At 39.1% G+C, this 13,876-nt stretch overlaps 3 protein-coding genes across 3 annotated transcripts; all 3 read left to right on the top strand.

Moving 5' to 3' along the window:
• Positions 1–529: 529 nt before the first annotated feature.
• Positions 530–4,942, top strand: angptl4 (angiopoietin-like 4). Its single transcript, XM_026911905.3, has 7 exons — positions 530–1,115; positions 1,561–1,671; positions 1,774–1,846; positions 3,023–3,136; positions 3,378–3,473; positions 3,632–3,910; positions 4,000–4,942. The coding sequence occupies exons 1-7, from the start codon at positions 612–614 to the stop codon at positions 4,164–4,166; spliced, it is 1,344 nt and encodes a 447-aa protein (XP_026767706.1). The 5' UTR covers positions 530–611; the 3' UTR covers positions 4,167–4,942.
• A 69-nt stretch (positions 4,943–5,011) lies between these two features.
• On the top strand, positions 5,012–9,730 carry si:rp71-39b20.4 (potassium voltage-gated channel subfamily V member 2). Its single transcript, XM_026911896.3, has 2 exons — positions 5,012–8,584; positions 9,013–9,730. Exons 1-2 carry the CDS (start codon positions 7,268–7,270, stop codon positions 9,295–9,297), a joined length of 1,602 nt encoding a protein of 533 aa, XP_026767697.2. The 5' UTR covers positions 5,012–7,267; the 3' UTR covers positions 9,298–9,730.
• A 797-nt stretch (positions 9,731–10,527) lies between these two features.
• On the top strand, positions 10,528–11,316 carry insl3 (insulin-like 3 (Leydig cell)). The gene is made up of 2 exons (XM_026911904.3): positions 10,528–10,775; positions 10,936–11,316. The coding sequence occupies exons 1-2, from the start codon at positions 10,589–10,591 to the stop codon at positions 11,118–11,120; spliced, it is 372 nt and encodes a 123-aa protein (XP_026767705.1). The 5' UTR covers positions 10,528–10,588; the 3' UTR covers positions 11,121–11,316.
• The last annotated feature ends 2,560 nt before the right edge of the window (positions 11,317–13,876 follow it).

The raw sequence follows: 13,876 nt of genomic DNA, 5'->3' as shown, positions 1-13,876 counted from the left end.
TAGAAATGCACAGTATAGTTAAATTTGTTTCTGTGTTATATTTGTGCTTGGTTGTGGCATTTTCCATCGTTCTCATTGTAACCTCACACATCAATCTGTTCTTAACACAAAGTAAATAAATAAAACACACACACACACACACACACACCTGATCAAAGGAAAACATTATCTGGTGATACAGTCCTTTTCTTTTATGCTGCTTTCCTGTTAGTGACCTTTCCCCCAGTTCTCACACACACACACACACACACACACACACACACACACACACACACGGCACTCTCGCTTCGTCTGAACTGACACACACACACACACACACACACACACACGTGCGTGTTGATAGTGTATTTTCTTTATTAATAATTTATTCGACAGTGTTGTGTGTTTAAATCTCGCGAGATGCTGATCATGTAAGCCGCTGCATTATTGCGTCAACGCGCACCGAAAGAGTTAAACCCCGCGAGGAAAAACCGACCAATCAGAGGCTAGGAACTGAGCACAGAGCGAGTATAAATACAGAGGAGAACTGCGCGAGACAGACACGGTATTGAGTGCGTGAGGGTCTCAGTGTACTAACGCACACACACACTCACACACTCACACAGAGCGAAATGAAGATGAAGCTGTCGGAGCTGTTGTGCATCACGGTGCTCGTGAGTTCCGGTTCTGGTTCTCCGTACGAAAGAAAAGCTCCTGCAGGAAAAGAGAAGCGCGTGCAGTATGCCGCTTGGGATGACGTCAACGTGCTCGCGCACGGCCTGCTGCAGCTCGGACAGAGTCTGAAAGAGCACGTGGACAAAACGAAGGGACAGATGAGGGACATTTCTGTCAAGCTGCGAGTGTTTAACGGCAGCGTGAGTGAGCTCGCGGCACTGACACGGCGCCTGCACGAGGAAAGCGAGGCTCTTAAAGCGCGAGCTCAGAGTCTGGAGGAGCGTGAGAACCGGATCCTCAACATGTCCTCCGACCTGCAGGAGAAAACCGGAGAGCTGCTGAGGGACAGACAGCGCGCGCACGACAGGATCGGTAACCTGGAGGAAAAAGTGGACACCATGGTGCAGAGAGACAGGCACGCGCTCACGAGCGGCAATCACAGCGACGCGCGCGCCATTCAGGTACGTTTATCTCTGAACATTAAACTCTCATAAAACGTAATTATAGTCAAATTACACTTCAGTCCACCTGCAACGTGTGTGTGTGTGTGTGTGCGTGCGTTAGCGCGCGTATCCGTTGGCAGAAGCGTGTTGTACGTGCAGGAGCATTTTCACAAAAGGACAGTGAAATTTTACTCCACCTTTTGTCCTGTTGTAGACCTCAGATCAGTGAAGCTGATTTAGAAATGTTTCAGTTCTGAGCCACACTGCAGCTGTTTTTAATGTTTACACTGATATTAAATGTGATCTTTATTCTGATGTCTGTAGTGTGTCTGTGTGTGTCTGTGTGTCTGTGTGTGTGTGTGTGTTCATTACTCAGCTGTATTATTTATTTTAAACTGTATTTAATAAACTCTCATATTCCACATGTTCATTTTATGTTTTATATTTTATGATTTGTTTTTAGTCACTGCTGGAGGCACAGAATCAGCGAATCGATGAACTTGTGGAAAGAATTAAACAGCAGCAGGAAAAACTGGACAAGCAGAACATTCGTATTAGAGCGCTGCAGAATGAAGTGAGTTATTATGTTAAATAATTTCTCAGTGAAACTTAAAGTTAATTCATCACAGTGATATCACAGTCCTGTTTATGTGTTAATTATTTATGTGGTTTACAGATGCAGATGAGAAAGGAGAGCCTGAACCCAAGTGCTGATGAAGTTCGGACCGAACAACAGGATACGACAACCGGTGAGCTTCACACCACACAGATAATATAGATATTACATTTACACTCATTAAAGTTATACAGCATTGAATCATGCGACTAATGAAGTGCAGTAATCAAAGTGTACACACACACACACACACACACACAAAGTAAGAATAAAACCTACCCACTCGTATCTCTTGGACAGTGTAGAGGGGTGCCAATACTTTACACTGTACAATAATCAGTAATAGTACATCTATTAAATGGACTGATAAAAGGGAACACTAAATTAATTATTGTTTGTAAACGGTTAGTATGTAAGAATGAAATGCTTTCGAGTTCAGATGGAATTATTTAATAAAATAAAATGAGTTGTAAAGTTTCCAAATAGGTGAAAGTTGAGGCGTGTTGATCCGATCCACAGCGACGCTGAGGTTTAGATCAGATTTCTGGCGGGGATCCACATGGAACGCAGACAAATATTTTTGGCTCGTGAACTTTGTACAGACTTTCTGCTGTTTTGAGGAGATTTTATTCTGTCACAAAGAAAAATGCAGTCACTACCTCCAGCAGTGTGACCTATCCCCTAGATCTGTCAGACACACACACACACACACACACACACACACGTGCCTTTGTAAAAAAGCTGAATTGTGTTATGCAAATGTGAGTGAAATGAAGTGTGTAAATGGAGTCGTGTTTAATAATGAATCAGCGAGTGGTGCGTTTAATGGTTTTAATGGTGGTGTTATTGGTGATGTTTAGTGGCCTGTTTATTTCCACTGTGTCTCCTTGAGGCTGCATCTCAAATGTCAGCACTCGCTGTTCACTCGCTGTGACGTCACACACACACTGCTGTGCACGTGAAAGAGGCATGACGGGTGTGTGTGTGTGTGTGTGTGTGTAATGAACAGCAGATGAGGGAATTCAGCTTGGGAACTAGGGGAAAGGTCATGTTTACACACTCAGTGCTTCCAAATGGGAATCTTCAAATTGCTGCAAAGGAACAATAGCACACACACACATGCACACACAAAGCTCTTAATTTGTCCAGTCTAAATAAAAATCTCACATTTAAGGTCTTTACATATAAACATTTTTTTGTTCAAGTGCTGTCTGTTTCTCATGCACACACACACACACACACACACACACACACAGACACACCTGTTCTGAACTGCAGTGTTAAATGTGTGTTTAATGTTATTTTGCAGCAACAGCGTCAAATTGTCAAGACGTGTTCCTGCGTGGAGAGACAGCAAGTGGAGTTTACACGCTGCAGCCTCACGACTCGCCACCACTCCGCGTCTACTGTGAAATGACTACTGGTATGAATACAAACAAATACACAAAATAAATAAATACATAAATACTTCAGAGGTGTTGCACTTAAAAACCAAATCTGTAAATCAGCACGAAGCCCAAACTGCATTTTGTTGCTCAGTTAATTTTAGTAGCAACAAAAAAAGAGAATAAAAATCTAAGTAAATACAAATTAAATGTCTATAACCATTGCAAATAAATTTCTTATTGACCTTTGTGTGTGTGTGCGTTTGTGTGTGTATATAGAAGGTGGCTGGACCGTTATCCAGAGACGCCATGATGGATCTGTAGATTTCGATCAGCTGTGGAACGAGTATCAAAACGGATTCGGAAACCTTGATGGTGAGTTTCTGATCTGAGAACACAGGAAGCTTTAGTGTTAACATTATCTCAGACTTTACTTACTTTAATATCAGTTAAAGAATCTTAATATTAAACTCAGAAATCATCAGGAATTTCAGAGGCTTTTAAAATAAAATCGTCTTTTATTTCATGTGCAGGTGAGTTTTGGCTCGGACTCGAGAAAATGTACCGTATGACTAAAGATGAAGATTTTATCCTGAAGATCCAAATGTCTGACTGGAGAGACGAGCATCAAAGCGTGCAGTACCGTTTCCGTCTGAATGGGGAGGACAGGAATTATTCTCTCCAAATTCTGGAAAGTCCTGTTGGGAATCTGGAAAGTTCTTTAAGCACTGAGTCATCCAGTCTTCCCTTTTCAACCCGCGACAGAGACAACGACCAGAAACACGATTTCAACTGCGCCAAACATCTGTCCGGTGAGCAACGCGACCGTAACCTCCTTCTGCACCACTGTAGAGAAACAGTCTGAGCTCAGTTCTTACCTTTCTTCCTCTTCTTATTTCAGGTGGCTGGTGGTTCAGTAACTGTGGCCGTTCCAACCTCAACGGCAGGTATTTCATCACACCTCCTAAACAGAGGCATCAGAGGAAACAGGGAATGTTCTGGAAGACCTGGCACGGTCGATATTATTCTCTGAAAGCTACAGTGATGATGATTTCACCTGTTCGCTAAACACTGGTGACGCTGCAGACTGTAACGGTGACGTCACTTCTGTAAGAAGATCTTTCCTAAAGAATTTCTTGGTGCTCAGAATGTCAGACAGGTCTCTTTTGTTAAATTTGTATGGATAAAGTGATTTATGAATCTGAGAGAAGCTACAAGGTAGAAAGGCAAAAAATCAGATTCCAGTGTTGAGCCGAAACCCAGTTCTGCGTGTCAGAACGATTCTGTAGGAATTTTCAAATGCGAAATATCGCCGAAAGCTACAGAAAGATTAGAGTTCATTTTCAGAGGCTTCTTATTGAGATCGTTTACAAAAAAATGAATTCATGGACCAAACAGCAGATAATCCACTTTAAACCACTTAAAGAAATGGCATTATTTAAAGGCATTTTTCCAGAGAAAAACTCAAAAAAAACTAATTGTAACTATAGATGTGTAAAATTCGAGTTCTTCACAGGAGTGTGTTATTCAGCGAGTTTGAACCTGTGCACATTCCTGTGAACCGACCTTCAGTCATATTGACTGGTGTTAATATTTTACTGCTGTTTTCACTTTAAACATTGAAATGTGTTTGTGTTTGTGTCAGTGTTGTTATCTATTAATGTTGTGATATGATGAGATATTTGTCTTATTTTCATTATAGTTGTGGTTTTAACATTCTTTGTACATTTTCATTTTCTTTCATAATTTATGTTTGCAAGATAAGCCATAGTGTTAGCATTTTTTTACAAGAAGAGAAATCTTGGTCTCAAACAGACCAATAAAACTTATTTTTTAAAACCCTTCTTGCTGTCTGTCTAAAATTTATTCATCAGCGGGGGGCCATAGGCGGGGTGGCAGGGGGTGACGGGGACGACAACACTGGCATTAACATGTCTGAAGCTAATAGCTTCCACTGCTATGCCGGTGACACAGCTTTATGTTTCGATAAAGTTGAGGAATGTGTAATGGACATAAGACACTGGATTTTGAGTAATTTAGTCCTACCTAATTATGACAACACAGAAGTACTTCTACTAGGACCACAGGTTTCTCACAAGCCCCACCCATCCAGAAGTCATTTCATGTATAATAATATTATACTTTATTATTATTTGAGTCCTTAATAACTCTGATGTTAACTATATTATCTCAGCTGTAATCATCCTGAGCTGACAGGCAATTCAATGCTAAACCAACACTTTACTGAGTTCTCACTTTGATTATCAGCATCACCCACATCAGCCTCTGTCTCATCACCTGAGGTAAAAATCACTAGCATTTTAAATATGAGCCTCATTGTCATCTCTTCACACCACTGATCTCTGTTCATGCTAAATAGAATAGATAGGCTTTCCCATTTGTTTAAAAAATAAAATAAAATAAACACTAGACAAAGCACAAGGACCAACCAGTACATTAAAGCCTCTCCTATAAATCTCTGTTGTGCTCAGTTTAGTATGGTGTTAACACTTTCTCCCGGTAAAAATGCAAAGTTCTGCACTTCCATTTCATTCTGTTTGTTCTCCTGGCCTTCCACATTAGGCACATGTTTAGGTTTTCCCTTCTCCAGTGTTCTTGTAAGACCCTTTTTGATGTGACTAAATCTTAGTTTCATGCATATTAGCTGTTTTCACCAAAGTGGGAGTCCAGAAGAATGTTTCTCAGCTATGGGCTGTGGATGAGCAACTGTTAGTAGCAAATATACGGAGAGGAAATCCAATATAACTGTCAACCATTGCAGGTGGCCAAATTAAAGGGAGTACTCCCTCGAAAAGGAGTAGGCTACAAAAACTACACTAAAAATACATCTGTACATCAGTTCCACACAAATGAAAAATATGACATCAACATAAATTCATCTCTTACACTTTATTTAACTTGTTAACTTGGTTCCATGTAAATAAATTGATTTACACAGTTTTAAATGTGGTTTGCTTCATTTGTTTTTGTACAGCCAACATGATTTGATCATGTATGTTTAAAGCCCTGGAATAAAAGCTGTGTGTAATCCCACGCACACAGTCACCGAGTGCAGGTTGGAACCCAGGACCTAGAAACCCATCCCTGTTCTGCTGGATCAATTTCTCTTTCTTGCTTTTTTCTTGGATTTAAGCATTTTGGCAATGTTTGTTAAAAAAAATATTAAAGCAAAATTCATTATTTCAACAGACTGACTGTAGGCTAACTGTCAGCTGTAAGCTGTGGTATTACACTAACCTCCAGTTCACCAGCACTCGCTGTGCACCAGCACTCACAGATGCACTCATTGTTTGAAACATCAGATGGCGCTCTTGGATTTTTTTCTAACCATTAAAAATACTGTTGTGTTAATAACATGAACATTGAAGGGTGCTGTAGTTGCATAAGGAATTTCAGCACTTTTCCTCCTTCTCTCAATTTCCAGCAAATCCTTTTGTTCTGATTAATGTTTAATGAATTTTTAACTGTATTGAGCTTCTCAGCTCTCATCTACATGACCAAAATTTAGTACCAGTAATGGGGTGATTCAAGATTTCGAGCTTTGCCCCAGATCTTGCTATGACTTTAGAGCAGATTATCAGTATCAGCTTTAGGTAGCGTTCTATGTGAAAAAATGAACAAATGCACAAAACACTTCCCAGATATTCATGCCTCACAATGCAGCAACAGCATTTGCACTTAATGAAGTCCAGAAAAAATAATTGTAACATGCAGGAGCAAACATGATACACAGTACAGTAAAGAAAAGACAGAACTTTAATGCAGCTAAACATTGATGATCCTTTAACATTTACACATTAACATGGCTTCACTGTTTCGTGTTGAAGCTGTTCAACTTCTGCATTTCCTGTTTGAACTTTAAATCACTGCACTAACCCCCACGGCTGTATTTTTAACTCCAAGAGATTAAGAGTGTGTGAAGTGATTAAATCCCCTGCTCTTTATCTTCTACTCTGGTTTTCTTGATCTTGCAGACTGGAGAGCGGCTACTTGAGGGATTGATGATTTGGAGTGTGTTTTTGTCACAATTTAAACTATTAATTTGACTGAACCTGGAAAAATATTCTTAGACTGTTTTTTGATTTCTTTCTCAAATAATTGCTTGTCAGTGGGTAGACACCTCATTCTTCTTTTTCTGTAGATCTGCAATGATGAACCAATCGAGGCGTCATTTCAAACAGCTGATAAAGAGGCGATCAAGTCTTTTTGCTAGCGTTAAACTCAATGCCAGCTTCTCACAAAGCATCGAGGAAGAGGACAGTGCTTTTCCTTTTTCACAGGACAGTTCTGTTAAACCATGGACATCAATGGACAGACTCGACAGTCCGGTGAATAAAGTAGAAGATTTAAAAAATACAAGAAAAGAAAATAAATGTAATGATACAAAGCCACTGCACAGACATTCGGGATTGATAAGCCTTAATATAGGTGGAAAATTGTTTCATCTTTCCAGACATCTGGCCATTAAATATCCTAAATCACGAATCGGGGCTTTAGCTGTGTGTTCGGATCCTGTAGAGCGGCTGACGCTCTGCGATGATTACTGTGTGATCAATAATGAATTTTTCTTTGACCGAGACCCAACGTTCTTCCACTACATCTTCCACCTGTACTACAGTAACATGCTCTGGGTGATCGAGAGCGTGTGTCCCATTCACTTTGAGGAAGAAATTGAGTTTTGGGGTTTAAATCTGAATGACACACCTCGCTGCTGTCGAATCTTGTATGAGGAAAAAGTGGATGAAATTCGAGACCAGCTGAAGGTGAATAAAGAACTGATGGCTGAAATCGAGCCTGTTCACAATGAGGAGGGATTTAAAACAATGTTTCTGGGTGATTTTCGCAAGACTCTTTGGGATTTAATGGAAAATCCGTACTCATCTGTGGGAGCAAAGTTTTTTGCTGTGTTGTCCACCACCTTTGTGCTCATCTCAATTGTGGCCATGACTCTAAACACTGTGAGTGAACTGACAGAATACAAAATTTATGGAAGAACATACATGGAGTTTGTCGAGATCAGTTCAATTCTCTTCTTCACCTTTGAGTATTTCCTTCGTCTCCTGACCACCTGTGATGTGAAGAATTTCCTGAAAAGTGCCCTGAACTTTGTTGACTTGGTAGCGGTGATGCCGTATTTTATCCAGCTGGTGTTTGAGGCATTTTCTGATCAGGAAGATCTCAGTGTTCAAGACGACCTCAAAACAATGGCACGAGTGAGCAAAGTCAGCAAAGTGCTAAAAGTTGTCAAATTGATGAGAATTTTTCGCATTCTGAAATTAGCAAGACACTCGACTGGAATGCGAGCATTTGGATTCACTCTGCGTCAGTGTTTCGAGCAGGTGTGCTGCTTATTTTTATTCATTATTATGGGAATCTTTGTTTTTTCTGCTCTAATGTACTCGGTGGAACAGGACATGACGGGGACACCATTCAGCAGCATTCCAGATACGTGGTGGTGGGCAGCAGTGAGTACATGCACACCCACTCACACACACACATAGATCGTATACACACACACAGACACACACACACACACTAACAGAACACACACATTCTATACAGAAATAAAGGTAATGATGCTCAGAAATGCAGAAATGCTTCATTAAGGGAAAATAATATAGTTATATTTGTATATATAGATATTGACTTTGTTTCAGTCATGACTGAGTCTCTGTCTTTGTATTTTACTTTCTTTTGGTTTGTGAGCTTAATAATATTTTGAAAATAAACATTTACCTCATACCTGATCCTTTTTTTCCAAAGGCATCTTAAAATTGAGACAGGATACAACTAATGTGCTGAGGGTTAAGGGCCAGCCATGGCAGCTTGGTGGTGCTGGGATTTGAAATAATTAATTATTGATTATTTGTTATTTATTTTATCTTTCCTGCAGGTGAGCATCTCCACAGTGGGCTACGGTGATGAGATCCCAGTTTCATTTTCTGGTTGTGTTGTGGCATTTGGCTGCATTTCATTCGGGATTATTTTAAATGGAATGCCGATTTCTATTCTCTTTAATAAATTTTCAGATTATTATGCCAAACTCAAAGCACAGGAATATACTAACACTAAAGTCCAGCGCAGTCTGCACCTCAGAAAACGCTTACAACGAAAGTTTGAGAATTGTTTTAATTCTCAAGACAATGAAACAGACAATGAATTTCAGCATCAGAGATGAAACTTTACACATTGGTTTATTACAGTCTGATCAAATGTGTGGATCTTGAATTTCTGTCAGTAGTGTTTAACTATTATTAAATGCTTTAAAGCAAAGATTCACCTCAATAAAAGTTCTTATTTTGGTTTTGGGTAAATATTTGTGGTCAATAAGTTTTTAATGTTATTAGGTATGTATCAGCTGTATTAGATGTGTATACTCATCATCATCATAAGGTTCACAAAAGTTTAATGGAAGAACTTATTTTAAAATAATATAGCAGATGATATTTAACACATCTATTAATGTAAGTCTTAAAACTGAATATTTAGACATTACACTGATCTTCTTTGTGGAGATTTCATTTATGTCCTGAACAGTCGAAGTGATTTAAGGATAAAGTGTTAATCAGCTTTAAGACTTAATGCTTTAACAGACAAGCTGGTGAGTCTTTAACAAGGCCTGCAGTGTGAGTGTGAGTCTTTTCTGAAAATTTCTGAAAATGTCTCATATTTAAATGAAAATGTCAGTAAATAAAAGTTTACTATTCTAAACTGATTTTTAATTTTGTTACAGAATTTCACATTTTCTGTTACAGCACTATAACAAGTGTGTGATCCGAAACATTCTATATTAAATTTCAAATTAAATGACATTTTGTATTCCTGGCATTGTCTGGTGTTTACACACACACACACACACACACATTTCCTCCTGTTCTGCCCTGGAGATGCCCCTTAATTGCTCATTATTCCTCTTGTTATTTATAACTCTGTATTTATCTGTGTAGCTCCTTATCGATTGCTTACCTGATTTGTGAGTGTTTTCTAGATGCTTCCACATGTTGCTCTGCCTGGAGAACTCTGTCTGCATGAATAAGTAGAGTCATGAGTTTATGTGCCGGTGCAAATTATTGAATGAATTTAAGGGGATCTCCACATTTGTACTCTTATTATATGCTCACTAAAAATGCCAAGAAAATAAAACATTATGTTCCAGCTGAAATACATGACGCAGACAAAGGCTCACCATAATGTCTGACATTTTCTCCTCTGAGTTCTCTATAACGTTAGTCAGCCATTAAAATCTCAGTGTTAGTGTCCCTTGACCTTAGGCTGTATAATAAATCACCTCATCTTTATCTACAGCCTTGACGAACTTCGCAGATCAGAACATGATTTTCTAATTTGAAGGCCAAGTGTAAAAGCATCAGGCATGATGGTGATATAAAACCCATCAGATGCTGAAATTATCACAGAAACTCCAGCACCGCACTGAAACGGTTATCAGTTCTCTTTAGCAGAAACACAACATGAATATTAAATGGATCATCACTCTAACGGTTCTGTTAATTGCTGAGAATGATGGGATTTCAGGAAAAGACGTGCGAGTGAAACTTTGTGGCCGTGAGTTTATCAGGATGGTTGTGACATTGTGTGGAAGTTCACGACTGAGACGCTATGCACCTGAGATTAACCCTATGTCCATCAGTCCTCACGGTGGGTCTTTAATCTTTCATGGCAAATTTTGTAAACAGAATTTTCACAGTTGAATATAGAGGGTTTAAGATATGAAGACTCCAGAGTCTTCAATTTAAATTGATATTTTCTTTTATTCCAGCAATTCAGTACAACAGTGATCTGTTTTCCAATCTGACAGAAATAAAGAGCAGCAGTGAAGATCAGACAATCAACAACTCTCCAGAGAACTCTTCATTATCATCGTTTCTCAAAATCATGGAGTCTCTGGAACATTCGAGCTCTAGGCTGCAGCGTGACATCGGTCCTGCAGGAGTGTGCTGCAGATCTGGATGCACCAAGACTGAGCTGGTTCAATACTGCTGAACATAAATACTCAACACTGCTGAACATAAACACTCAACACTGATGAGCATGACGGCTAAACACTACCGAACATGAAAATATTCATTTTTCAGTAGTAGTCAGGTTTATTTTCTTGCTTTGTTTGCAGTAAATCATCTTTCTGTCAAATTTTAGAGTAACTTTGTTTTTTGTTTAATTGCAATGATATAATCAGAAATAAAACACAACTGAGCTTATTATATATATATATATATATATATATATATATATATATATATATATATATATATATAAAAGGAAATATGCAGTAGTTCATATATAACAGTGTTATTTTGTTTTGTTTCTTATTTATTGTCCTAAATTCATTAACTGATAAAATAATAAAAATTAAATCAACTACAGGCATCTGAATTAATTAAAATGACTATTTTAATTGTTTTCTGTCATTTGCAGCTTAAGTTCACAGTATCTCAGGAAGTTTATCTTTAAATAAATTATTGCCTAATTATTGCTGTTATTATAAAGTTAAAATACATCTAAAATGTAAAGTAATGCCTTTTCTTATTTATTTACCTCTATACACAAATCCCATAGTGAAACAATAATAAGTATTTATATTAAATGGTATGGAATATTTTTAAAAAATATATTATTGGAATTCATTGATACCAGTACTGGTATTGCATATCTGCCTGATACTGAGCCATTTACTCGTACTTGTATTGATAAAGGATGCGCCGATGCCAACATCCAATACCAGGCGATACTGCACTTAATTTAAAATCAACTCACTAACATTAAATAAATGAGCTAAATAAAATGTTCTGTGACATCCCTGATTAATAGCAAAGTAAAGTAAATCACAAAACCACACTTTCTATACACTGTGCACTTTATTTAAAATCAGAATCCACAAAGATGTCATGATTGTATGTGTTTGCATGCTAGGATACCCATTTACACTAACATGAGGAAACAAAATAAACACAAATATACACCAGTTATTCACTGTTCTACTGTCTCATGTCACATTTTGATGTAAAAATTTTTGTATTTACAGCTGACGGATCACTACAGACAAACAAGCTAATAGTCCATAAGCCAGACAACTTTTCAGCACCGTCTTGGGAGGCAAATTCTGACAATGATTTTTTAAAGGATACTTACCTAAGTATAACAAAAACATCTGGTGTCCATGCAGGGGTGGTAACATGTAATATGTCAATTATATATTAAAAATTAATAATGGGGCAGAAAAGTCCTGATCATACAAATTTCATTTTTATAGTTAAGGTTGTTACTTTGCATCATTGTCTTACTAATTTAATCTCCAAATGTACTACTAATCCTAGTTTGTATAGCGCTTTTAACAATGGACATTGTCCAAAGCAGCTTTACAGATATAAATGGATTCACAAAAAATATATTGTAAATATGTGAATTTATCCCTAATGAGCAAGCCAGAGGTGACGGTGGCAAGGAAAAACTCCCTGAGATGATATGAGGAAGAAACCTTGAGAGGAACCAGGCTCAAAAGGGACCCCATCCTCATCTGGGTGCAACGGATAGTGCGATTATAAATAAATCCCTTCTATTATTGTGTACTATATGGACAAATAGTGCAATTGTGCAACCAATAAATTCATCACAGTTTTTGTAAGAAGTCCGGTTGGTTAAAATCTATCCACTGTCCACTGATGGAGTCCTGAGTACGAAGCTGCTCGTGGCAACTGCAGCCCCAAAGCCACTACAGCAATCCCAGTCCCAAGCCATTACAGTACAGCTCCCCATATGTGATCCCCAAGCCATCTCCACAGCCTCCAGGTGGCGCCATCCCCAGAAAACCAAATGGTTCTTCAGACCATCCATATGGGGCCCCAGCAGCAGCGAGCGAACTCAACCGATGAGAAATCCAAGCGGAAGTAGGGCATCAGGATGGGTCAGGCAGCGAGGAGGAGCAGAAGGGGTCAGGATCACTGGCATCTCAGAAGTAGCATGTGTAGCTCGACTGAGAGTGAGGGAGAGAGAGAGATGGAGAGAGAGGGAGAGAGAGAGATGGAGAGAGAGGGAGAGATTGTTAGGTGAGCTTTTGTCCTCTAATGGTTAAGGACAATGTACTTTGCATGCAGAGTGCAAGCAGGGACTCCGGCAAGACTAGCTATGACAGCATAACTGAAAGGGAGAGCCAGAAGCTAACACAGACATGAGGGCACCCTGGGACATAAGGCAGCCAGCCACTCCACCATCGACACACCTGAGTGAACGTGTGAGAGTGGGGGGGCGACAGCATCCAAACATCCCAGTTCACCACAACACTCTATGCCTGTGAAACCCTCCAGACCTGCTCCTTTACCTAAGAAAACTATTCACTAAAGGCTTGACTAAACAAATATGTTAGAGCCGAGACTTAAACACTGAGACTGTGTCTGAGCCCCGAACACTAAGTGGAAGGCTGTTCCATAACTGTGGGGCTTTGTAAGAGAAAGCTCTACCCCCAGCTGCAGCCCTCACTAATCGAGGTACCAACAAATAGCCTGCACCTTTTGATCTGAGTAGGAGTGGCGGATCATAAAAGACCAAAAGTTCACTCAGGTACTGTGGCGCGAGACCTTTTAGTGCTTGATAGGTCAATAGTAGTATTTTATAATCAATGTGAAATGTGATTGGGAGCCAATGCAGTGTGGATAAGATAGGGGTTATGTGGTCATATCTTCTGATTCTAGTAAGGACTCTCGCTGCTGCATTCTGGACTAACTGGAGCTTGTTTATGCATCTAC

Source organism: Pangasianodon hypophthalmus, chromosome 21, assembly GCF_027358585.1.
Source record: "Pangasianodon hypophthalmus isolate fPanHyp1 chromosome 21, fPanHyp1.pri, whole genome shotgun sequence".
Taxonomy (NCBI): Eukaryota; Metazoa; Chordata; class Actinopteri; order Siluriformes; family Pangasiidae; genus Pangasianodon; species Pangasianodon hypophthalmus.
This window is presented reverse-complemented; position numbering and strand designations above follow the sequence as displayed.